Source organism: Xenopus laevis, chromosome 4S (genome assembly GCF_017654675.1).
Source record: "Xenopus laevis strain J_2021 chromosome 4S, Xenopus_laevis_v10.1, whole genome shotgun sequence".
Classification (NCBI taxonomy): Eukaryota; Metazoa; Chordata; class Amphibia; order Anura; family Pipidae; genus Xenopus; species Xenopus laevis.
In genome coordinates this window covers 50841239-50867791 of record NC_054378.1, presented here as the reverse complement: position 1 = coordinate 50867791, position 26553 = coordinate 50841239, and the positions used below count along the sequence as shown (strand labels likewise).

Sequence of the window (26553 nt, the reverse complement as noted above, 5' to 3'; positions counted from 1 at the left end):
AGAATTCTTAATGAATCAGATGAAAATTGAGCGTAGGACTGGCCAGATATGGGATGACTTTGATGTAGTTGGGCAGCTTAAATATATTGCAATATATGGACAAACAATCCCTGTTTTGTTTAAAGGGTAAGGCATTTTTCAGTAGCAGTATGCACAAAATGTCTTAAATATATTGATAATGGGTTGAGTGCAGAGGACTCTTGTATTTGACTATATGTATTTTGTGGTCACAGCCTCATTGCACCCCCGCCTAATGGTTTAAAAAATTAGTGGTGAGCACAACTTTCCCTTGTTTGTTACAAATCTACATTAAGCAATGGCAATCCGTAATTTGCAAACGAGAGATCAACATCACTTCCTGAATGACTGCTATAGGATACTACACTGGGCAGATTTTTACCATGGCTAGAAAATAAGCCCTAATGTAATTGTCTATGTTCTAGAACTCTGTGGAATATTTGATTGCTACTAGAAAGGTATAACATTTGTGATACTGTGTGATGCTGAGTGGTTGGTTATTGCAGGAGAAACAATCAGTAACTGCCCCAATTACCATTGTGCAATTTGGTCTGCAAATGCCCTTTTTTGTGGTCATCACAATGTGAAAATACAGAGACATATCAATAATTTTAATAATCAGAAAGAGAACGATCCAGTGCTAGCATTTTCAGAAACCTACTATAATCCATGGTCCTGATATATGCATGTGAAATGGGTAACGTCTGTAGCAAGCAGAGATCATGCAGTTCCTCACTCAGCCGAACAGGCTTAAAAGCTGCAGAGCATATGCAGCCCTGTGCTAAATGCATCCTCTGCGGTGTTATGTTGTTGGCATAGCATCACAATCGCATTGCTAAGAAAATCTAAATGGTGTTTAATATCCTTAAAAACATGCCTGGGGTAAATGTTTTCCCTTCTCCTCAGAACAAGTTTAAAGAGAGACATTTATTTTTCAAAACAAGGAGATGATATAATTTTGTACATAGTATTGCAATACAGGTATGGGACCTGTTATCCAGAATGCTTGGGACCTGGAACTTTCTGGATAATGGATCTTTCCGTCATTTGGATCTTCATACCTTACGTCTACTAGAAAACCATGAAAACATTAAATAAACCCAGTAGGCTGGTTTTGCTTTCAATGAGGATTAATTATATCTTATTTGGGATCAAGTACACTGTGCTGTTCTGTTATTACAGAGAAAAAAGGAAATCATTTTTAAAAATTTGGATTATTTGGATAAAATGGAGTCTATGGGAGAAGGCCTTTCCGTAATTTGGAACATTCAGAATAATGGGTTTCCGGATAACGGATCCCATAACGTCATATTCATAATTTGTATATTTAATTTACATTACAAACATAAACTGTTAGAAAACAATCAAAAGGAGTTCTGTAATATGAAATCAGCTATTGTAGGATCTAGCTGAATCCTTCACGAAAGTCACATGATTTTTAGGATTCGGTTCGGCAAGGGACTTGGATTTTTGCCGAATCCTGCTGAAAAAGGCTAAATTCCAAACTGAATCCTGGATTCAACGCTTCCCTACAGAAAAGCAGATGTAGCTTTATAGATGTAATATTTTTGTGTCAATGAATTTTATCTGTTGCAAGCCCTTAATTTAGCCACCAAAGTAAATTCTTATTCCTGTGGGAGACTATCAGAGCATTAAGCATAATGTGGCTAATTAAATGTGTTTTACCTGGGTGTTTTCAGAACCCTGAATAATACATTTAATCATACTGACGTCGGATTTTTTTTACAAATGGTTATTCTAAATCTGTAATGGATTTGGTACCTTGCTCTTACAACCCGACTTCTTGAGACACCGACTGGCTACTCAAAGCCTTTTCAAAGCACGTTTTCTAAAATAATATACAGATATACACAAATCTGATTTTTGTTATGCTACTGGTATATTTTAAACCTGATCTCTATCATTTATCAATGGATGCAAACGTTAATATGGACAACTTACAAGTACTTACAGAAATGCAGTAACTTCGACTGTGAACTAAGTCGTTTCCCTCTTTTTTTTTTTCTCTGATAAACTTTATCATCCGGAAAACATATTTAATTTGGTCTTTTTTCTTTTAAGCAAATATACTGTATATAGTATTTTAATCACAGAGAAATTGAGTAGTACATGAGCAGGCAATGTATCACTTGTGCTGCAGCAGTAGCGATAAAACAGTTCACACCATTGGCTCATCTCAGTAGCAACAACAAAGGAAGTGAAATTTCCTTCATGACCACAAGAGGGACACTGTTGTACAGTATATATGTGCTGGTAACCATTTGCTACTTATATGTAGACTTCTGGCAAGAGTAAAAGTTTATATTCATCACATCTCCAGGACGTTTCACAGTGGTCACTGACACGCAAGTGACTCCTGCTCACGGAATAGTCTGTAGGTGTGCACCTTAGTATAATACACTTTCAGAGCACAGGGAGTTGTCTGGAAAAGAGAACAGATTGTCTGTTTTTGGTTTCCCTTTAACTTCTGAAGGGAGACAGAGTGTACTTGCAGCTTTTTGTCGGTTTCTAAATCCCCAGCTGAGAAAAGATAATTTTTTTGTTGCCTTTTGTGTCTTGGTATGTTTGACGTTGTCCATGGTCAGACACACTAGGGAGTAGGTCTTCTGCATCCCGGCATAGTATGTTGCACTTTTAGTAGGCTGGAGTTACAAAAGAGAAACTGATAAAACAGCAGCCAAGCTGAATAACAATGAACATTTTGGAATCATCTTTAGCATGAGTAAATTGGAACTTAAAAATAGGTGTGAAATAAGTAGGTAGATTATATGAAATGATAAAAGTTACAAAACATTAACATTTACTTTATATCGGATACAAAAATTGGGGGCATCTTGGGTTAAGAGCTTGTGCGCAAGGAAAGGAGAGTGGGAAAGAAAACCACAAGTCAGGAAATACTATATTTATGAGTGGCTTACTTGTTTTGCCTCATCCCTAAGTGGGGGTGTAAGGGCCCGCAACTCGACCTCCCATCACCTGCGTCCGACTTCCAGGCCTCTTTTATAGACCCGCGCGTCTATAAAAACTCAACCTGAGAAGTCGTAAGCCGGCGTTTGGAAGGTCGCGGGTGGGGAGAGCAGAAAGAAGAGCTCAACCCGCACCCACCCCGGGAAAAAATGTAAACCTGCCTGACCCGCAGGTATCGGGTCGGCCCACACAACATTTACCAAGAAAATGAAGGGTGCTTAGACCCCTGCCTTCTCACTTGATTTTAACCATTTTTTTGGGGGACATACTTTATTTTAAGTAATTAAATAAAGGTTATATTTTATTTGACATTGGTCAGTGATTGGATATCAATGGGATGGTGCAGTTTGAAGGGGTCATTCTTTTTTATTTTTATACACACACCCACAACAGGAACGGTCAAAGGTGATTTATTTTTCTTTTGACAGTCCCTGTTGAGTGTGGTGTAGTGATGTGCAGGTCGAGAAAAACTCTACCCTAACCCGTGCCCGCCCGCATTCTGCTTCCCCCTCCATTTATAGTCCCGCCCAGCGATGATGTCACACAAAAGGGGCAGGCCTGCATCTATTAAACCAGGCGCGCACAGTGTAAAGTTGCGGGTGGAGAGAGCAGGCAGAAGAGCTAAACCCAAACCCGCCCGTGACTCGCAAGAGGTGTGCCGAGATGGGCACATATTTGCCTGAGATACGCGTCTCGGGCTAACCCGCACATGTGGTGCTCTGTTTCTGTACATTTTCCTTCACCTGCCCCCAGGCAAGATGATGCATTTGGGAGTGTTCCTCCTGCTTAACACACCAAAAAATGAGAAGGGGAAAAAACTTGCTTACCATACTATACGTTTGGTCCTGTATACTGATGACCTGTATCTCTATACTTTGTTTACCAGTTGCTTGAAGCATGTCCATAACTTGGCTTGTACTGCACCATTTGCAGTCTTTTCCTGCTACTGAAACAATGTAGTCTCCCTCCTTCAGTCCTTCTGTCTGTAGAATTTAAGGATCACAAACTAGTTTATAAATGTGGTACTATGTTAACATAATGGGTGCCAAAATGTGGCTATATAAACAATCAGAGGATGACCTATCACCTGGGGTGCATAAACATTATAAGGTGTGATACGGTATCTGCAATTTCCCCTCATACTTACAGTATATGAAACACTTTATAAAAATCAATCCTTACATTTACCAGTTAATAGTCTAAAAATTACCAGCTAGAATATGTTACTTTGGTGGGAGGGGGATCAGTCAGGGCTATACCATATAATTTTGGACTTTATTTGGGATATAGCTGCATACCAAATTCTAAAGAGGAAAGTATACCGCTTTCAACAGTAGTTCAATGAATAGAGTGTGTGCTATCCTTGTCTAAAACATGTGCCAAAGGCCTACATATGCTTGCAAGCAAAATACAGCCAGGCAATGTTTTAATTAGGCAAATACAGGTTTATGCTGGAGCTAGACAATACGGATTATCAGCAGGCAGAGAATCTTTTGACTGGCTGCTCCCCTTCTTTTTCTGTAGGCAGGGCGTATTTTGGCACTAAATGCAAACAGTTGTACTTCAGCACTGAAATCTGCCATGTGTGCCTGCACCTGAGTGGAGACAATACTTATGGATGCAGGCAGGCAGGAGCAGCTGGCCCTAGTCCAACACAATTTAATGCAAGAAACACTGAACTTACTGCAGCAGGACAAAGTGGATCCAGCGAAATCACTTGTACTGGACAGTCGCCCCTTAAGACAAAGCCAAAGTCTCCGTCTTCTTTTGTTATACATATCTTCCTCGGTGCTGACCATCTCTGCTTCACTGAAAATACTGACAGTGGGCCCTAAACATTGGAGGTAAAATATCTAGAATTAGTCTATTTAGACACTAAATATGCATTTTAATGCCTGCTCATTACATGGCATGGTAAACCACTGTGTTAGCATTTCTGTATAAGACTCTGTACCAGGGCACTGTAATTGAGTAGATTTACTCTAGCCTCCTTCCACAGTCCAAAAAACATGAATGCAGATAAACTGCTTCTGATGTAATCGATGATGATTTCTGTATCATGTATTGACACAAAGAGCTTGTATTGTTTGTTGCACTGGTACTTAATTATCTTAAATGCTGCTAATATGTTGGCGCTATATAAATTAAGGTGACTAGGGTAGCAACAAAACTTTGAACTCTGTATCCAAGATCTCAGAACCGATTGGTACTGCTACATATTTCATGGGGAATAAAATGTACCTTCATCTTTCTATAAAAAGCAAATCATGTCAGTACTGTTGTGCAAATAAAGTTATCTTAAAATGATTTGGAATAACGGTATGATAGTATATAGTACAATATGTGCACTGTTAGGGCTTTTAAAAAGATTTATCAAAATGTGAGATTAGAACTCACCCATGTTATCATTCCAATGGGATTTTAGAATCCTATTTATCAATGGAGTTCGCTATTTAATTAATATGCTTTCAAAAATCCCATGGCAATGAATTGAAAGTGAATTTTTGTGATGTGAGTTCTCAATTCACACTTTGATTAATCTGCCCCAGAATGTAGTGTTGCCCTGCACTGGTAAAACTGGTGCGTTTGCTTCAGATACACTAATATAGTTTATATAACTAAGCTGCTGTGTAGCCATGGAGCAGCCATTCAAAGGAGAAACAAACTCGGGTTACATCGCAGATATGCTCTTTAGAATATAATGGTGTTCTACAGAGCTTATCTGTTGTTTAGACAGTGCTATGTCTGGCCCTATTTCAGTTGCTACACAGCAGCTTGTTTATATACACAATAGTAGTGTTTCAGATCTGTTTTACCAGGGCAAAAATGCAAAATACCACATTTTACGTAACATTAGCAATAATTTGTTTTGAATGGATTACAATGTTTACTCAAACAATGATCATATTTTTGTACAAAGTACTTTAAGAAAAAGTTTGAGGTTGGAACTTACCAGACGCTGAAAAATATCTGTTACTTTATCCTTTGAAAGCTGAGGTGAAATAGTTTTGGCTTGATATTCTGTTTTACCTAGATGATAAAACAAAATGATTATACCCCAGAAATACAGCTGGCTTTGTAAAGACAGCTTACTGAACTGATATTCATGAGCCCTACTTAAATTATAACATTTGATGTGTTTCACACTTACTTAAGTACTTGACTTGCATCCATTACTACAAAATTCAGATCAATGTGTCAAAGTTTGCAAAATACTGAAATAATGCAATTTAGTAGTAAGTACAATTCTCTCATGCAGTAACTCTGTGATCCCCGACCAGAGGCTCAACAACCCCATGGATGTTGCTCCCAGCAGCTTCAAAGCACATGCTTGTTTTTAAATTCCTGGATTGGAGTTTTAATTGCATAAAAAACAGGTGTACTGCCAAACATGTAGGCTGCCAGTCCACGTTTGGTTATTAAATAGCCAATCACAACCCTTCTTTGGCATCCCCAGGAACATTTGTTATGCTTTTGTTGCTCCCGAACTCTTTTTACATTTGTTTGTTGCTCATGAGTAAGGTGGGGGACCCCAGCAGTTACTGCTTGACTTGGTACTGCTTATATGATTCAATATTTGTTATAAACTGGAATTAAAACAGTCTCTTTCTCCATATATGTTGTTCAATCAAATGCATATTTTACAAGTAATTGAATTCACCAGCAGAGGGAGCAATTGTCTTTTTTTACTTGCCACTTTCTAAGCCATCAGGACAACCAAATGTTTGGGTCTTGGGCTGATATTGGATCAGAAACAAGAGGGATGATTGATCAATGCACATTTCCTGGTCCCCTGTCTCATAAGTAATCAAATATCTATGTAAGTGCATTACAAAAACATGGGGGAGTATTAAGCCTGTAGAAGCATTGCTGTGGTCTTGGCAAGCTCAATGACATGTATCCCAGGAGATGCTATAAAGCAAGGAGATGTCAACCTTTGAATACTATGACCAGAGGTAAATAGTTAGGGACCACCATGTGGGGTTTACCCTGACGTGGTATGGTGGCTTACCAATTTTATGATCATAACTTTGTAAAGAAAAACCCTGTTTTTGTAATGCACTTGCATAGATATTTAATTACTTATGAGACAGGGGACGAGGGAATGTGCATTGATCAATCTTCCCTCGTTTTGTAGTTTATTTGGCCAGATCAGTCGCACTACCGCTGTATTTATTTAATTTAACTTAGCCTTGGAGTGCTCCCACAACCTCCTTTTTTGCATTCTGTTATTGGATCAGAACTCATCTAGCACAGGTTTTTAGAAGTTTTTCTAAAAAGAAGATTTACAAATTGATTTATAATTTTTTCCCAACCCATAAACGTAGACTTAAACTTAGTTAAACTGAATACAGACTCAGAATTGTCTAAGCCAACTGGCAATAAAAACCGTAACAAGGCTTTGTGGCCTTCTCAGCAGTTTGGCAATAGGTCCATGCAGAGATTCAACAATGCTTGGTAGCAGGTTATGAAAACAGAACAGAATGAATATGTACAAGCCATACTTACTAACAATGTCAGGCGCTGACAACAAATCAAGGAAGTCATCAGGTTTCTGATGCTGGGAGAATTTCAGTTGTGACCTTTGATGGAACGCTGACAGTATCTTCTGGAGCACATCAATCTGTCTCAGTGTACTGCATAAAGTAGAAAATCTGATGGCTTCCTCATGACTTCTAATAGCTTTACTCAAATGTGCCTTTCCTAAATAGGGGGAAAGTCAGAATAAAATTAAACTAACCAAAAGGCTAAATGTCTGTGATTCACAATTGCGTTTTTGATTGAGGTAATCTCAGCAGAAGTTGCGTGAAGATTGCTAGCTACATTTCTGATGTTTTTCCTATTGTCATAGAACAAACAAGTATCTGAACTATGCCCAAACTAAAAACGTGTGGTCATTACGTATTTTCAAGGGAATGTCAACAAAGCACACCCTACTGTTACACTGAAACACCATACATTGTAGGACTTTGCTCTTGCATATAACATTTCTTTCTTGAGGCATTTCATCACAATTTGTTGAAGGTTGTACATATCTTTTTACTCTTTAAAGAAATTGTTCAGTATAAAAATAAAAACTGGGTAAATAGATAAGCTGTGAAAAATGTCTCTAATAAAGTTAGACAAAAATGTAATGTATAAAGGCTGGAGTGACTGCATATGTAACATAATAGCCAGAACACTACTTCCTGCTTTTCAGCTCTCTTGGTTTCCACTGATTGGTTACCAGGCAGTGATTAATCGGTGACTTGAGGAGGGGCCACATGCGCCGCGGATCAATAGCAAACTCACTGAATAGTTATGCCCCATGTGGCCCCCTTAAAGGAGAACCAAACCCTTGGTAATAAAAACCCCTACCCCCCATAGACCCCACTCCCTGCTCCCCCCCCAGCCTAGGTGGTACCTTTGGTAAATGCCCCTAACTTTTTTTTTACCCCTCGGTGCAGATTCAGGGCATCGGAGTTCATGGGCACCATCTTCTTCTCTTCATTAATCTTCGGGTCTTCTTTCAGCGCTTCAGCAATTTCCGTGACTTTCGGAGCATGCGCAGTTGTCACAAAACTGAAGATTGCTTCAACTGCGCATGCACAGACACGCTGCTCTATTCCCGAAAAGAAGAAGATGGCACCCAGTAAACTCTGATGCCCTGAATCTGCATCGAGGTGTGAGTAAAGAGTTAGGGGCTTTTACCAAAGGTACCACCTAGGCTGGGGGGGGGAGGGAGCAGGGAGGGAGGTTTATGTAGGGTAGGGGTTTTTATTAGCAAGGGGTTGGTTCTCCTTTAAAGTCGCTGACTAACTCAGAGTTAGAGAGCTGAAAAGCAAGAAGTTGTATTCTGTTCTTTATGTTAAAACATCCTCTCACTCCAGCCTTTATAGATTACATTTTTGGCTAACTAACTATATTAGAAACATGTTTTATTTTGTACATTTTATTTTTATACTGAACTGTTCCTTTAAATCAGTTTGTGACAACAGTGCTCTGTCAATTTTCTCTCTGAGGTGTGTATTCATTTACTGGTGATCTGATTCATCAAACTGATTTGTGCATTTCTCAATGTCCTATGTTACTTGGTGGTTATATGCAAGAGCGGGTTTCACTTAAAAAAAACAAATATAGGGTTGCAACCATCACAAGGCATTTGGCTGGGTGCCTATACACACCCTGTTATATTGAATTATGTGACAGGAGGAAACGTGCGTCCAATGTTCCTAAACTATTTTTGGCCTAGGATGGTAATTCCCTAATATTAATACAAAATAAATCTGTTTACATTTCTTACTCTTCTGTAATAGCAGAAGAATGCTCATCCCATTTACAAAACAGATTAAGAAAATGACAATATATGGCACTTGAAAGGATACTGACATGCAGTGGATTGAAACCCTAGTTATCTTGCTCAAAGTGTGCAGCTGTACAGGCAGATTTGCTCCACTGCTTTTAAGATTCCACCCATATTAAATCCTTTTGAATGAACATCAAAAAGACTGGCCCAGCCATCAATACTCTGGCCAGCCATAAGCCAGTGTCCCCAGAATGGGCAATATTTCATTTCGATAGCCAGTGGCAATTTATACTTACTAAAGGCAGCAACATTCTTTTTGATTGATTATAATGGTAGTTTCTTGCAAACAAGAACATTCTACACTGGTGGATGCATAAAAGTCCACCCCATTTAACACAAAATGTTATTCCATGCATTCCAAATTGAGTGAATAGCCTTGTCTCTACAAAAAGAGAAAACAGTCTGTTTTCTACATGGGAAAGCAATAGTGATACATTATCACTAGAACTCAAACCCAGATCCACAGCGTCCACTGTTGTATGAAACTAGACTGGTGTTGCAGGGTTTGCCTATTCAACTTGATCCTAACTGAGGAGTGTGTCTGTGTGTAGGGCAGACCCAGTTTTTTTTCTCTAATTTTTAAATCTCCTTTCCCCTTTTCACTATTGTCTGTCCTTTAGCCTTTGCTTTTCTAACTGCCCTACTAAGCTTTATGTTTATTGATTTGACATGCTAAAATTCTTTGCACTAATATCTTATGTTTATTATTTGTGTTTGAAGTGTCATTGCCCATTGAGGAGACAAATGAATGGCAGACGCTAAGCTGAAAATACATATTATGTTTAACTTGAGAACAGTGTAATTTAATTTTGTTTCTAATATAGATATGGGACCTGTTATCCAGAATGCTCGGGACCTGGGGTTTTCCTGATACAGATCTTTCCATAATTTGGATCTTGATACCTTAAGTCTTCTATAAAATAATGTAGACATTAAATAAACCCAATATGCTGGTTTTGCCTCCAATAAGGAATAATTATATCTTCATTTGGATCAAGTACAAGCTACTGTTTTATTATTACAGAGAAAAAGGAAATCATTGGAAATTTGGGTTATTTGGATAGATGGATCTATGGGAGATTGCCTCTCCGTAATTTGTATCTTTCTGGAAATGTCCCAGATAATAGACACCATACTTGGAAATGTTTACGTAAAGTTACCTAGCAATATCCTCTGTTGTTGGTCCTTTAATATGGTCTGAGCAGTTAGTCCTTCAGGCATTGAGTCGTAAAGCTGTGAAATAGCCTTCTCCTGCTTATCCTCATCATCACTCAGGCTCACTAGAAAGTAGATGTGTCATTAAAATTAATATATATATATATATATATATATATATATATATATATATATATATTCCTACAAATATTGGCTTGGTTCTTGTAAACACACTTTTTATTTCATAGTTCACTACTTTCAGACAGGTAGATTAATTAGAGGTTTTATATTACAACTGGCTCTGCCTATATTTTAATTAGTTTTATATTTTAAGTAGAGAACAATTTACTTTCTGCGCCTCCCTAAAATCTGGGTCACAGTAAGACAAGAGGAAACTATTTTTATTCTTCAGTGCAAGAGCAGCTAATTATCTCCGTAAAAAGATCTGCCCTTTCTCCTTCATTAAAACAACAAGACTGGTCCTTGCTGACAACCACACCAGCATCGTAACAGGGCTTATGAAATAAATGAGCAAGAAAAGCCAACAATTTACAATTATTCGATTTACACTGGGAAGCAATATGAGAAAAGAATCTGTAAAGCTTGTAAATAGTGGATTTCGAATTAAGCTAGCTCTCCGGAAATATATGTTCGCTTGGCACGTTCACTAAATGAGTGGATATTTGTTTGACCACCCTGTTGGTGGGCCAAAGCAGTCTGATCTGATTGTTTTGCCCCCATGCCAGCAGCTAAGACCATCAATATAGGCCTATGGAGACCAGTCTAAAGAGGAGTGCATCAATGGCCAGGTGCGATCCTTGCCAGGATCGGATTAAATATTAGTTGAGCAGGCACATACATTAACCACTAAGATGGTGGAGTCTGGAGTGACCTGATTCAGCAGCTAATGTTTGCTTGTGTATTATCTCATAAGATCAGTTAAATCTATGGTAGAATTATCTAACGAAAAAAATGATGAAAGTGGCTAGAATCTCAGTTATAAAACATAACAGAATTTTTAAGTGGCTGAAAACGGCTGCAGAAAGTAGACTATCATATTCAAGCACCAAACAAAATCACTTTTAGACTGTGCTCCTCTTCTCTAGTTAACATAACACAGTATTTTCAGGCACAGATACTAAGTATATTTCTGAGAGAAAGACAGTACTTACACTGATAATCAATGAGTATAATTGCCACAAAGTAGTTTGCCAGAGCTTTATAATGCTCTGCCTTCACTTGCACCATAACAGACCAGGAGTATGGGACATTCTCTTTGATTGGAGCCTGGTTCATTAATGTGTATACTTGCATGTGGACCTCACCGACCTGTAATGTAAAAAAAAAGAAAAAAACTCTTTAATAGATCGAATGTAATGTATAAAATTAAGTTAAGCTTAGCAAATTCATCTTCCTAAAATCTGTACCAGAGACAAATCTTTTCAAAATATGTCTTGGAGCGGTGGTTCACCTTTAAGGTAACGTTTAGTAAGTTATAGAATTGTTAATTCTAAACAACTTTTCCTTTGGCCTTCATTATTTTTATTTCTTTATAGTTTTAAAATGCTTTGCCTTCTAAAAAAAAAAACAAATATTCTGAAAGGCTACACATTTAGGGCCAGATTTATCAAAGGTCGAAGTGTAAATTTGAATTTCACATCCAAATTTTCCAATTCAAATTTTCGAGTTTTTTAATGGCCAAAATGGTCTAGGGAATTGTTAAAATTACATTTTTTTTTTTTTAAAGAATACGAATTTAATTTTCAAGATTTATCATACACTGGGAATTTAAGAACTCGATTCCGACAATCCGCCACCTAAAACCTACCGAATTGCTGTTTAAACTTATGGAATATGTCCTGGGATCAACTTGGAGTTGTTTGCGTCCTTCCTGACATTCAAGTTTTTTTCGCAGAAAAAACTCGAATCTAGTTTGAAAAACTCGAATCTAATTTGATTCAAGTTTTCGTGTCGATCCTATTCGACCAATCTAAATTTATAAACAAAAAAAAAAATCTATTTTTTCAAAGTCGGGTGACTGAAAAATTTGATTTATTTTTATAAATCTAGATTGTTCGAAATTCGAGTTCATGGGAATTTATGGGAGTTTTAAAAAACTCGAAATTTGACCCTTGATAAATCTGCCTCTTATTGTTATTTCTACTTTTTTTTATTCATCTTTCTAGTCGGGCCTCTCCTGTTCAGATTCCAGTGTCTTATTAAAATCAGTGCATGATTGCTAAGGTAATTTGGACCATAGCAACCTGATTGCAATCAATTGCAAATTGGAGAGCTGTTGAATAAAAAAACGAAATAACTCAAAACCCACAAATAATAAAAAATTGAAACCCAACTGCGAATTATCTCAGAATAACACTCTACATCATACTAAAAAGTAAGAGTGAACAGTGAAAGGTTTAACAAATATTGTGATGTGACAAGTTAGTATAATGGTAATTTTGGACACCAAAGATTTTTAGTAGCTTGGGAAATAGAGATAAATTGTAGAAATGTGAGGCTATTCATTAAATGTGCTGCATAAATAACAACAAAAAACACACCCACACTTATAGAATATATAGATATTGATATTTCAATCAGTCAGTAATGGTGATGAAATCAAACAAGCAACAGAACTCTTTTATAACAGCAAGGATACCAGATATTCTGAAAATTCATATTCACTTGTAGAAAAACAACCAGCCAGGGCTGCAGTTTCACTCTAAAATGTAATCGCTTATTTATTTTCACTTAATCTGATGTATGTATATTTACTGCATATAACTATCCATAATGTTTCATTTAGAGAGGTCAGTCTATAGTAATATATATATATATATATATATACTCAGCAAGTCCCTAAACCTAAAGTAATAAAATACGTACCTTTGCAGCTTCTTGTGCTGCCTTTAACAGTGTACAGAACTCATTCTGTATCCCAGATAAGATCATTTTCTCAAAGTAGCACTCGTGTGCCTCTGCCAGCAACATTTTAATGAGTACTCCCAGCATGGCTGGACTCATGTCATAGCTGGGTGTATGAGTGAAGGTTTCCTTTAGATAGTTAAGTACTCCTAGAAAGGAAAGAAAAATTTATAGAAAATGTATTATTACAAATATAATTGTATGAGATGTCCATAAGTAAATCATTAAGTTGTAAAACAACCCAATTGGATAGTTTAGCCATCAACACAGATTCATGCTAGCTAACAGATACTGCCTTATTATTACAGAGAAAAAGGAAACCAGTCAAAAATGAACTGACCCTACAGAAAATGAAATTGCCATATTGTGGCTCTTTCTGGACAACAGGCTACTAAAAATTAGATCCCATTCCTGTAAATACTAGTGTGCTTTACCTCTTGTATCGATTGTTTTTATTTTGCATGTAATCTGTATGTTCAATGTATACTAGGGATGCACTGAATCCAGGATTCTGTCTTTTTCAGCAGGATTCGGCCGAATCCTTCTGCCCGGCCGAACCGAATCCTAATTTACATATGCAAATTAGGGGCGGGAGGGAAATCGTGTGACTTTTTGTCAGAAAACAGGGAAGTAAAAATTGTGTTTCCCTTCCCACCCCTGATTTGCATATGCAAATTATGGTTCGGATTCGGTTCGGTATTTGGCCAAATCTTTCACGAAGGATTCAGGGGTTCGGCCGAATCGAAAATAGTGGATTCGGTGCATCCCTAATGTATACACACTCATTTAATGTAAAGCAATGAAGAATATGTCAGAACTTTAGAAATCTGTGTAATAATGATAATAATAATACATTTTTCATAAAATGTACAAGTTATAGTGAACTGCAGTGGATTTATTATTTGACTCCCTTTCCCCCCTTAATTACATTTTCAAACACTTCAAATTAGCTGGAAAGGGGGGATATAACCTTTTCCATTGCCCTGTGCATATTCAGCCCATGGTTTTGAGGGTCAGATACTTGCTGACCACTTTGTAGCATGGCTGACTGGCTTGCACAGAGAACAGTGTAACTTGAACTTCTGGTTAAAACAAGAAGAATCTGGAAAGTGAGGGTTGCAGTTGGATGGGGGCTAGACAGGGTGGCTGAAGTAGCCCTATGCTTGAGTCTAAGGGGTGGACCCACTTTATCCTGTATACCAATGAAGATTAGATTTTGTCTTTGTGGAGTCTTGCAAGTTCTTTTCCTTGTACCCAATTTGCCTAGCTCAGCTGCTGTGCAATGTACATAACACATGCACTACCAGGATATTTACTCTAACTGGTCTGACCAGTTGTATAGTAAATGGAGTAGTGGTTTAGCTATACAAATGTGTTATGCACCTGCTTGATGTATTTTCTTCCTTGTGGATATGCAGAGATGTGGCCAGATATAAGAGAAAAATATTTTCATTTCTGAGCCTTGACTTACTGACAGAACTTCATGTTAAGTCACCATATAAATTATATCTATTACTTAATAGGAACATAATCATCTCAGGAGCAGAGAGAGGTGTACAGGCATGAGATAAATTATCCGGAAACCTGTTATCCTGAACGTTCAGAATTACAGGAAGGCAGTCTCCCACAGACGCATTTTTAATCAAGTAATTCAGATTTTTTGAATTGATTACCTCTTTCTCTGTTCTAAAGAAACATTACCTTGTACAGTACTTCAAGGTAACAATTAATCCTTATTGGAGGCAAACCAATCCTCTTAGGTTTATTTTGTGATTTTCCGTCTTCCCGCCGGATAGAATTTAAATGGCCGGTGGGATGGCACTCGGAGCGATTCGTTTTCCGAAGTTGCCCAAAGTTGCCTCAAGAGGAAACTTCGGGTGACCTCGGAAAACAAAGCGATTTGAGTGCAATCCATTCTTGCCTGCAGAAAGGCAGTTTGGGGACAGGGGTGCTTCGCCAATGAGGCAAGTTGAGGCCGTCGCCTCAGGCGGCAGCGCCCCACTAGGTACCAGGGGCAGCAAAAATGCTGCTCCTGGTACTTTAAGAGTGAATTTCCGGGGGAGGGGGGGCAGCCCAGGCAGCGGAGGGGCCAGGATCGCCCCTGTTTGGGGAGATTTGTCACCCAAAGAAGAGGCGATTTGTCGCTGGGCGACTAATCTCCCCATGTGTCTCTACCCTTAAACCATATTAAATTTTAGGGTTTAGTTCTCCTTTAAGCCCTTAAAATAAACAGGTAGAGCTCTTTTACTAAACAAATTCTTCCTGCTTCCTTCAGTGAATTTTTTTCCCTATTGATACTTATAATTACTTGTCAAGCACTTGACAAAGAAAGCACTTCATTATCAATTGACTATCTCTTTTTATTAACATTGACTGTGCAGGATGAAGAATTTGTCAGCTACCAAGCTACAAACATTTTTTAAAGGCAAAGCAGCACTAACATGTTACGTTGGATTGGAGAAGCTTGTGCTTCTGCACTGCTTTGTGGCTGGAATATTAGATATGTAATCTAAGGAAAGGCTCACAGCCTAATTCAGAGCTCCTAATATATTTATGGCTATAAAATGAGTAATTTTAATTTCATCTGCAAGTATCAGCCTGCTCCCAAATGGTACAAGTGACTGCATTCAGTGAATTTATGGAGTAATTAAATACTATGGGAAATAACTATTTCAAGCCTTGCTGTAAAATTATCTTAGTATAGAACAAACCAAGCTAGTGCAATAAAAATCCTTTTCATTATCATAATGCTCTAGAAAGAAAGCAGATTAATCATTAACTCTAAATTTGTTCTCTCAGCCAAAAACCAGCAAACATTGTTTAGCTATAAAGCACCAGCTGTACTGTAGCAAAATTCCTTGTTTTGAAGACATTTAATTTTATCTTCTTAGTGGTATTTAATACTAGACCCCCTCATCTTATCAACAAAATAGATGTAGCTCTCTCGTTCTTTCCATCCAACAGATATGTAGCATTTTTTATGCATGACACAAATCCAAAATGACTAATTGTGCATGTTAGCAGCACAAGGTGTTGTTCAGAGCTCTGATTTCTAGGAGTGGTTACCAAGCCCTTTGACATCACTGGTTTTTACCTCACTCCACCCTGAGCAGTGTGTTTACATTTGTATGCATCATAATTATCAGTGCAATAAACATGCAGGATTAAAAAAACACCTTTTATTAATAGTGTTATACAGAGATCCCCAACCAGTAGCTCACGAGCAATATGTTGCTCACCAACCCCTTAGATGTTGCTCCCAGTGGCCTCAAATGAGGTGCTTATTTTTAGATTTCTGGCTTGGAAGCAAGTTTTAATTTCATAACAACCAGGTGTACTGCCAAGTAGAGCCTCCTGAAGGCTGCCAGTCCACATAGTGGCTACTAACAGTCAATCGCAGCCCATAATTGGCACCCCAGGAACCTTTTGTGTGCTTGTGTTGCTCTCCACCTTTTTTTACATTTGAATGTGGCTCATGGGTGAAAGAGATTGGAGGTCACTGGTGTAACACATGGATATATTTGTCTTTGTTTAAACCTGTGTCAAACGAATAGTGTATGGGAGAACATTTAGGACATCCAAGCATACAAAGGTATAATAGCCAATGCAATTTGCTTTCCATAGATTTTGCTTTGTGCCAGTTCAACTATTTTGTTTTGAGAAAGAAAAACATTAAGGCCTTTATATTTAATGTCTTGCACATAGTTTCATAGTTTGAAACCACAACCTTAAAGGAGAAACAAACCCTTAATATATAAAAAACCCTACCCCCCTACCCTACATAGACACCCCTCCCTCCTCCCCCCCAGCCTAGCTGCTACCCCGGTCAAATGCCCCTAAGTCTTTACTTACCCCTCCATGCAGATTCTGTCCAGCGGAGTTCACAGCAGCCATCTTCTTCATTTTGGTAATCTTCGGGATGAGACCGGCGTAGCGGCACATGCGCAGTTGGAGCAATTTTCTGTTTCGTGACAATTGCGCTGAAACTCCCGAAAATTGCTGAATCACCGGTCTCATTCTGAAGAGGCTGAAGATGGCGCCCATGAACTCCGCTGGACAGAATCTGCACGGAGGGGTAAGTAAAGACTTACTTACAGCTAGGCTGGGGGGTCTATGTAGGGTAGGGTTTTTTTTTTTTAAGGGTTTGTTTCGCCTTTAATGCTATAATTCTTAGCCAGTTAACTAATTTCAGCCATTCTTATTTCAGACTTAATTTATAATACAATTACCTGTTGCTTTTTGAAAAGCAGTGACTGCTTCCTCCAAGCCAATTTTAGTCTGCCTGTTACAGCGGGTTCCGATCTGTGTGTATAGAGCCGCAATGTTAAATAAAATGCTGGCCTTCTCCAGGGAGATATTTGGCTGACTAACAGGGACCCCAGTAAATGAATCATACCTTAAAAAAAGAAAAAGAGTGCAAGTTACATTCTCTTCAACTATATACTATACAGGGGACAAAGCAAATTCTTTACTTGCCATTATTTTAGCATTTAGAATGCATAAATACTGCTAAGGAAACTCAATTTTCTTAGTTCTATAACATCTTCTGCATCTTAAATCTGATGTCACATAAGGCACATAGCCTGCACGCAATTAATGGGAACATTGATACATGGCACTAGTTCAACTCTTTTACTGCAAAGACTAAAGTAATTGTTTGCAAAAAAATTAAATGTACTATAGCCAAGAGCTGTTTTTTTTTCTTTTGCACAATGCTTCTGGCTACACTTAATGGCACTTCTAATTGTTTTATGCATGCACTGAGCACTCTTGATTTCCTTGAACCTTTCCCGTTTTAGTTTTTGCAATTAGTAAAACTTTGAGCATTAAAGCAGAACGTTGTCTACCGAAACTATGTGACAGTGGTTACACATTAAATGCAGATTGTCTTCATTACAGCATGTCTCTTCTAGGATATCAGTTATACAAAGAGCTGAAAATGATCCTAAGTGCAGAACTTTCATTTGTACATGACAAAATCCCAGTTCTTAAAGAGGCTATGGGTGGCATCTATAAAATCTCTGGACAACAGTCTGTCTTTGCAGTCTGTTCTTTGCACATTCAGATGAAAAAAGTTGCTTAGAATTGGCCATTCTATAATATATTAAAAGATAGGTGAACCACCCCTTAATCACAGCAATTTACTGCGATTCTAATGTTATGCAATGGAATGTAATTTTTGGGAGATTTGTTACCTGTGGTAGAACAGATTTAACTGTGGACAACGAATCTTACCATATGTGATTGCCCTTAAGTAGTGTAGATTGAGGCAAGGTCTGTAGACTTTTCACAGAGATTCTAAAAACTTACCATGTAAAAAGGATCCCTAGGTTTCTACTGGGGGGGAAAAATCTGTTCTCAAGATATCCAAGCTGTTGAAAGTAGCTCACCAACAACTCAACCCCAGCCTCATCTCTACTGGGGGTTCTGCAAGCCTGAAATAAAACAATAGACTTTAGTTTAAAATGAGAGATCAACAAGTTGATCGGGGGCAAGTGTTGCAGGATAAGGATAACACATCCCATAGAGATAGAAGTAAAACCAGTCAGGATATTATGTAAGTCAATATGGTCCCAATAGTGGGAGAATTAAGCAAACGATTATGGAGAACTGGAGGATCATCAGTATCGATGAACAGTTGGCATCCGTATTACCAAAGAGACCAAGATTTAGTTTCTCAAGGGCACGTAATCTCAAGGAGCAACTGGGTCTGTCAGAGAAATATATGAGTGATACATGGGAGCATTTCATGAGCACACGCCCAGGGGTATATAAATGCTGGGGTGTGATGTGTGGGAGTCTTATATTGGGCACACATTTCACACACCCACATACAGGAAAAAAATATAAAATCAAGCAGAGAATGACATGTGAGACGGCCATGGTAGTGTATATTATTAAGTGCCCGTACACTGAGGGTAGTGCTGGTCCTTGGATTTCTTTCCAATACAGACTATATATCTGCGGGTGACAAATCTCTTTGTGAGCCATTGCCAAAAGGAACGTGTTGCACACAAAAATCAATCATGCTGCATGCAGTTTGTCACAGTCTTTTTCAGGAACAGGATGTGTTGCAGATAAATGTAATTTGCATAAACTTGATTAAAGGAAAACTATACCCCCAAAATGAATACTTAAGCAACAGATAGTTTATATCAAATTGAATGACCTATTAAAGAATCTTACCAAACTGGAATATATATTTACATAAATATTGTCCTTTTACATCTCTTGCCTTGAACCACCATTTCGTGACTCTATCTGTGCTGCCTCAGAGATCACCTGACCAGAAATACTACAACACTAACTGTAACATTAAGAAGTGTGGAAGCAAAAGGCAGAACTCTGTCTGTTAATTGGCTCATGCGACCTTACATGTGGTTTGTATGTGTGCACAGTGAATCTTAAGATCTCAGGGGGCGGCCTTTTTTTAAAATGGCAATTTTCTATTTATGATCACCCAATGGCACATACTACTAAAAAAGGTATATTATTATGATAATGGTTCATTTACATGAAGCAGGGTTTTACACATGAGCTGTTTTACTCAGTATCTTTTAATAGAGACCTACATTGTTTGGGGGGTATAGTTTTCCTTTAACTTGCTAAGCATTAGACTGAAAGTTAAAAAAGTCTTATGATTACTTGTATTATCCAAGTATATTACATGTTATAAGAACAAATACATGTGTCATGCAGTGCTGCAAACTCCCACTATATAAATCCATGAAACCATGCAAATTCTGCAGTAGTTGGTAACAACAGTAAACCAAAAAGCGTGTTATAAAACATTTTAATACATATCATAAGGAAATGACAGTGGTTGTGTATATAGAGAGGAGGAGACCTGAACAAGTCTTATAAGTCCTATAGTACATCATTGTTTATACCTGTCTGAGGTCCATTAGATCAGCCAGCTCATTCTCATACTCTGATGCATCTTCACTGTAGTGTTCTGAGATAAAATCCTACAAAATAAGCAGGCAAGGTGGTTAATGGAACAAGTAAGTGTCAAGAAGAATATAACCTTTAGTTTTGAGCAAGTAACCTGTAATAAATTGTAGCACATGGATACACTTTCAATTACTGCAATAAAAATTCAGTCACATGGAGGACTTATAGCCAGAAATCCACTGTCCACACCAGCAAATTACAATGATGCTTTTATAAAAATAAATGGTAAATGTGCATGTAACAATTCAAACATTATTTATGAAGAGGATAACTATAAGTATAAGCCATCTTATCACTACCCAGCCCAATACACACAAAAACAGAATCAGAGTACAAACAGATGTCTGGTGTGTATTTCTGAAGAATAATTACATACAACTTCTGCATTTATGTATGAATAATTCCAATAAATCCAAAGGAACAATTCTGTAAACCAAAATATAATCCCCTGTAGTATTTCACCCACCCGCACAGAGATGTAGCTCTCTCCTCACATAAGTGTCTCACAAGCTCAATCTAACATGATTCTAACATGTCCACATCACTTGTATAATTTTTATAACATATAACATGTTTTTTTAATACATTACCAGTTTAATGAGGTAGCTGCAGTTATTAATATTCCAAAATGGAATTTGTTTTAACCCGGTTACCTGGCAAACATTTGTTTTAAATACATAATACACAACTGCACTGATCACAGAATTTATCACATTGTACTAGAGGTGTAAAAAAAGGGATTCTGTCACGGGAAAACATGTTTTTTCCAAATTGTATCCGTTAACAGTGCTGGTCCAGCAGAACAGGAAGAGAATATGTTGCAGATAAAAGTACTTTGCATAAACTTGATTACCTTGCTAAGCATTAGACTGAAAGCTAAAAAAAAGTCTTATGATAACTACTTGTATTATCCAAGTACAGTCATATGAAAAAAAAAGTTTGGGAACCCCCTCTTAATTCTTTGGAGTTTTGTTTATCATTGGCTGAGCTTTTCAAAGTAGCAATTTCCTTTTAATATATAACATGCCTTATAGAAACAGTAGTATTTCAGCAGTGACAAAGTTTATTGGATTAACAGAAAATATGCAATATGCATCATAACAAAAATTAGACCGGTGCATCAATTTGGGCACCCCAACAGAGATATTACATCAATACTTAGTTAAGCCTCCTTATGCAAATGTAACAGCCTCTAGACCTATGGCTTTTGATGAGTGTCTGGATTCTGGATGGCGATATTTTTGACCATTTGTCCATTCAAAATCTCTCCATTTTAGTTCAATTTGATGGCTGCTGAGCATGGACAGCCTGCTTCAAATCATCCCATAGATTTTCGATGATAATCAAGCCGGAGGACTGTGACGGCCATTCAAGAATATTGTACTTCTCCCTCTGCATAAATGTCTTTGTAGATTTCGAAGTCTGTTTAGGGTCATTGTCTTGTTGGAATATCCAACCCCTGCGTAACTTCAACTTTGTGACTGATGCTTGAACATTATCCTGAAGAATTTGTTGATATTGGGTTGAATTCATCTGACCCTCGACTTTAACAAGAGCCCCAGTCCCTGAACTAGCCACACAGCCCCACAGCATGATGGAACCTCCTCCAAATTTGATAGTAGGTAGCAGGTGTTTTTCTTGGAATGCGGTGTTCTTCTTCCGCCATGCAAAGCGGGTTTTTTTATGACCAAATAACTCAATTCTTGTCTCATCAATACAAAGCACTTTGTTCCAAAATGACTGTGGCTTGTCTAAATGAGCTTTTGCATACAATTGACTGTTTGTGGCGTGAGTGCAGAAAGGCCATCTTTCTCATCACCCTGCCATACAGATGTTCTTTGTGCAAATTGCGCTGAATTGTAGAATGATGTACAGATACAACATCTGCAGCAAGATGTTCTTGCAGGTCTTTGGAGGTGATCTTTGGGTTGTCTGTAACCATTCTCACAATTCTCCCCATATGCCGCTCCTATATTGTTAAAATTATTATGTAGGCTGAGAGAGTTTCCCAAACTTTTTCATATGACTGTATATTGATCTGATAAACTTCAGCCACTGTTTTCTGCTGTACTGCAAGTTGGAGTGATATCACCCCCTCCCTTTTCCCCCCAGCAGCCTAACAAAGAACAATGAGAAGGTTACCAGATAACAGCTACTTGACACAAGATAACAGCTCCTTGGTACATATGAGAATAATTATTACTCAATAGCTCCACTGCGACTCCATCAGTTACACTAGAGTTGGAGAAACAATAGCCTGCCTGAAAGCAGTTCCATTCTGAAGTGCTGGCTCTTTCTGAAAGCATATGACCAGGCAAGATGACCTGAGATGGCTGCCTACATGCCAATATTACAACTAAAAAATATAGGTTCAGGAATAAAAATTTTATACGGTAGAGTGAATTATTTGCAGTGTTAATGTATTTTAGAAATAAAAACTACACCATAAAAATCATTACAGTATCCCTTTAAGAAAGCCTTGATGTACAGAATATTTTTCCCAGTAAAATTAGCCTTATTTCTAGTTTTTGGGTGGAAATATTTGCTGTTTAAGGATAACTCATTTATCTTGCTCTAATGCTTCTTTAAATCCTCTGGTTAGCAGTAATACAGAGCCAAGTAATAGAGGGCCAAGAAGGAAATGCATCATGCTTATTTCAAAGCCAACCTAGTAGTTTCTCTTTATTACAGAGGGTGGAACAGCGACTTAATGTTAAATGCTGCACTTTGCACTTGCATCTTATTATGACAAATATATGTTGTGCAATGACTACTTCTTGACGTGTTGGTTAATTAGTATAGTAAAATAACTAGCTATAGCCGCCAAGTATTAACTCTTCTAAAATTAGAGCTTATCCATGGCTCCTAAATTTAAACTCCTTATCACCTAAACAATATGTTGATGTGTATAGTATACATGATAACCTGCAGAATCATAAAAGGTCATGCAGTATACAAAACTATTTACTAGGATTCTTATCACTCAAAATACCATAAAACATTTAATGGCATACAGAGCCATTCGTTTTTCAGTTTTATGTTATGAAAATATTGTTAAAGGGGTTGTTCAGCTTCCAAACACGTTTTCAGTTTAGTTGTTTTCAGATTGTTTACCAGAAATAAATCCTTTTTTTTTTTTACTTGCTTTCCATTTTGTATTTATCGTTTTTCCAAAATTGAAGGGTAAATTTTAACGTTCATGTCTCTGGCGTTTCAGTCAGGCAGTTTAGTAATCCAGGTATGGATTCTGAACTGTTACATTTAGTTGTAACAATTCTTATAATTTGCTACATTTAATTGATCCATTTCTCAGCAGTATCACATTTGGGGAGATGTCGCCCCGTGACAAATCTCCTCTTCTTCAGGGCGACTAATCTCCCCAAACTGCCTCCCGCTGGCTAGAATGTAAATCGCAGGTGGGACGGCAATCGTTGTGCTTCGCTTTCCAAAGTCGCCCAAAGTTACACTGACTTCGGAAAATGAAGATTCTAGCCAGCAGGGTGGCAGTTCGGGGAGATTAGTTGCCCCGAAGAAGAGGCAATTTATCAAATATGAGCGGGTGTCTCTGCCCTTAATGAAACTCAGGGATTCTGCTCAGGAGGGACAAACATAAGAAATGTATCAACTTAATGTAGCAGTTTGGAACAGTTTACAGGGTCGGTGACCCCCCCCTCACAGAGCTGCTTCAGAAGGTGAAACATTTACCTTTTAGAATTATTATTAGAAAAACGGTTGGAAATAAAAAAAATAGAAAATAATTGAAAAAAGTCTTTATTTCTGGTGAACAATCTGAAATCAACAGAAATTAAAAAAACGAAGTGTTGGAAGTTGAACAACCCCTTTAAGAAAATTAAAAAAATATTTGGAATATGTTGGTTGCCTATGTATTCATTCCCCACACTTTATTTTATAGAGATACCTTTTGCAGAAATAACAGCTTTAGGTATTTTTGGGTAAGTACTGTTTATACAAGTTTGCACACTGTTTAGTTGAGCAGATTTGCTCTAGGTTGTTCTTCAACTCAGCTTTAAAATAGTACCAGGCTTTCTCAACTGGACAGAACATAGGTCATTGACTGGGTCACATTCATGTCCTTGAGCCACCAGTGTTATTTTGGCCTTGTTTTTGGCCAAAAAAGATGCTGAAATATGCAGTTGTGTGCATGGTTCAATCATTTAGCAAAGTAAAACAGACTGCAGTATGCATTAACCTGTATTTTGCACTATCCATATTTTCCTTTTGCCCAATGTGTTGATTATAAGCAGCCCCACAAGATGAAGCTACCACCATTATGTTTTACTCTACGTATCAGTAAATCATGTCAAGAGTGTTCCACAAACAATGCTATTGTTAAAAAATAAACCTAGTAAGGTTTGCCTTTAAAGGGCAGTGACCTTGTTGTGAAAAGGTTTTGAGGTCATGCAAGAATAAGACTTTGTACCACATATTAGAGTCCTGCAGCAGGTCGGGTACCCGCGGTTTACCTGCAAAAACCTGCGGTGCCCTGCAGGTTGCAGGTAGAAGTTTCGGGAGCGGGTATAGACGTGGTTCATCGGGTTTGCAGGTTGCGGGTCTTTTTAAAAGCGAGTTTTACTCCTTTTTTTCTGATCACGCCTACTTCTAATGATGTCACTTCCAGTTTACAATTACAGCACTTCCTGTTTCTTGATGGTCAGCGGGTCGTGGATTGGGTTGCAGATAAGGTACTTGCGTGTCGGGTATCGGGTCCAAGCAGGTAAGTATGCGGGTTGCGGATCTTGTTTAACAAATTGGTTCTGCAAAGGACTCTACCACATATATTGCTTTAAACTTTGCCCATCAAATTAGTATCATGCTATAGGGCTGCTTTCCAACAGCAGAGATTAGGCAACTTAGATAGTACATGAGACATAGACATACTGGAACTTGTTTCAGTCCACCAAAAAACTGAGTAGGGGCAAACAGTAATCTTTTAGAAGAACAATAATCCTAAATACAAAGCAACACTGGAGTAGCTCAAGAACAAATAGATGAATGTTCTACCATGGCCCAGTCAAAGACCTGATAACAAACCAACTCACATTAGGTGGCACTTTTAGGCTTAAAATGGTAATTCGTCCTTCAAATAACTTGGCTCCTCTGAAGGATTTGGATGCTTCTAAGTTGTCTAAAATGGGTGATTGTTTTATTTTTCCATTAACATAACCCATGGGAGAAATACAGAGCTTAAATATAAGAGGAAGCATGTTTAAGTCGGAATGGTAAGCTAATCAAATTACTTGTTCCAAGTCAAAAATAAAGTGAAAGTTGTATTAGAATACACTGTGATGTATGTTTAGTACAAGAAACAAAAAATATAAATATAAAAAATATAATAAATTATATAATAAATTATATATACTAATAAATTAGTATATAATTAATAACAAGCAACATGAATGTTCAATGTAAGTCATACTGTATATATTGAACATATATGTTGCCCTTTTAAGTAATTTTCTTTATTTGAAAAAGTAAATATCTTATGTTACCTTGAATGCAGTTGTGAAATCGACATCTTTTGTCTCCTTGAGCCCTAATGGGATCAATGGAATGTTGGAGTCTTGCCTAGAAAACAAAAAAGAAATAATGGATTGCAGCACATAATGAGGATCTGTCTCAGAGAAACAGTTTCAGTAGACACTTAACTGGAAAACTTGTATAATGGGACAATCTTTATATCTAAAATGAGTATACTTTACTAAATGTGAACTGCGCTCTATAAGTTAATGTATCTGTATATTACAATTCAGGGACAAAATTACACCACCAGGCAGAAAATGAGTCAATGCATTTAAGCTATTCTTACGTGTGTATACAGCCTTTGGGAAAAAATAAAATCAGAGCTATAGAATTGTAAAGTTGTAGCATCCTGATCAAACACCACTTACCCTAGGCATTGATTTCACTACTTGTCATTATTGTTTTTTTTTTAATTATGCTTTTTATTTTATTTTTTCAAGTTGAAAGAGGTATAAACATTGTGTTCATAATGTAAGATCAATAGGATGATGACAAGAACAGATATTAGAGAACATTCACAATGCCCCACATAGCATGAGTATTGTGCGATAGCTGCAGGGCTATACAGCGTTCTACAGTGCAAAGGCCTGCAAACTACACCTAGAATTGAGTGCAGCCTGTGTAAG

At 37.6% G+C, this 26553-nt stretch overlaps 1 protein-coding gene across 1 annotated transcript in view; it reads right to left on the bottom strand.

The window, feature by feature from the left end:
• Positions 1-2044: 2044 nt before the first annotated feature.
• rhpn2.S (rhophilin, Rho GTPase binding protein 2 S homeolog) overlaps positions 2045-26553 on the bottom strand; it is a 44244-nt gene continuing 19735 nt past the window's right edge. The window contains 12 exon segments of the mRNA NM_001092904.1: positions 2045-2681; positions 3834-3989; positions 4691-4837; positions 5960-6036; positions 7516-7710; positions 10513-10632; positions 11680-11836; positions 13394-13581; positions 17662-17828; positions 18743-18867; positions 20323-20400; positions 25897-25972. Of these exon segments, the coding sequence (NP_001086373.1) occupies positions 2427-2681; positions 3834-3989; positions 4691-4837; positions 5960-6036; positions 7516-7710; positions 10513-10632; positions 11680-11836; positions 13394-13581; positions 17662-17828; positions 18743-18867; positions 20323-20400; positions 25897-25972 (1741 nt within the window). The 3' untranslated portion in view covers positions 2045-2426.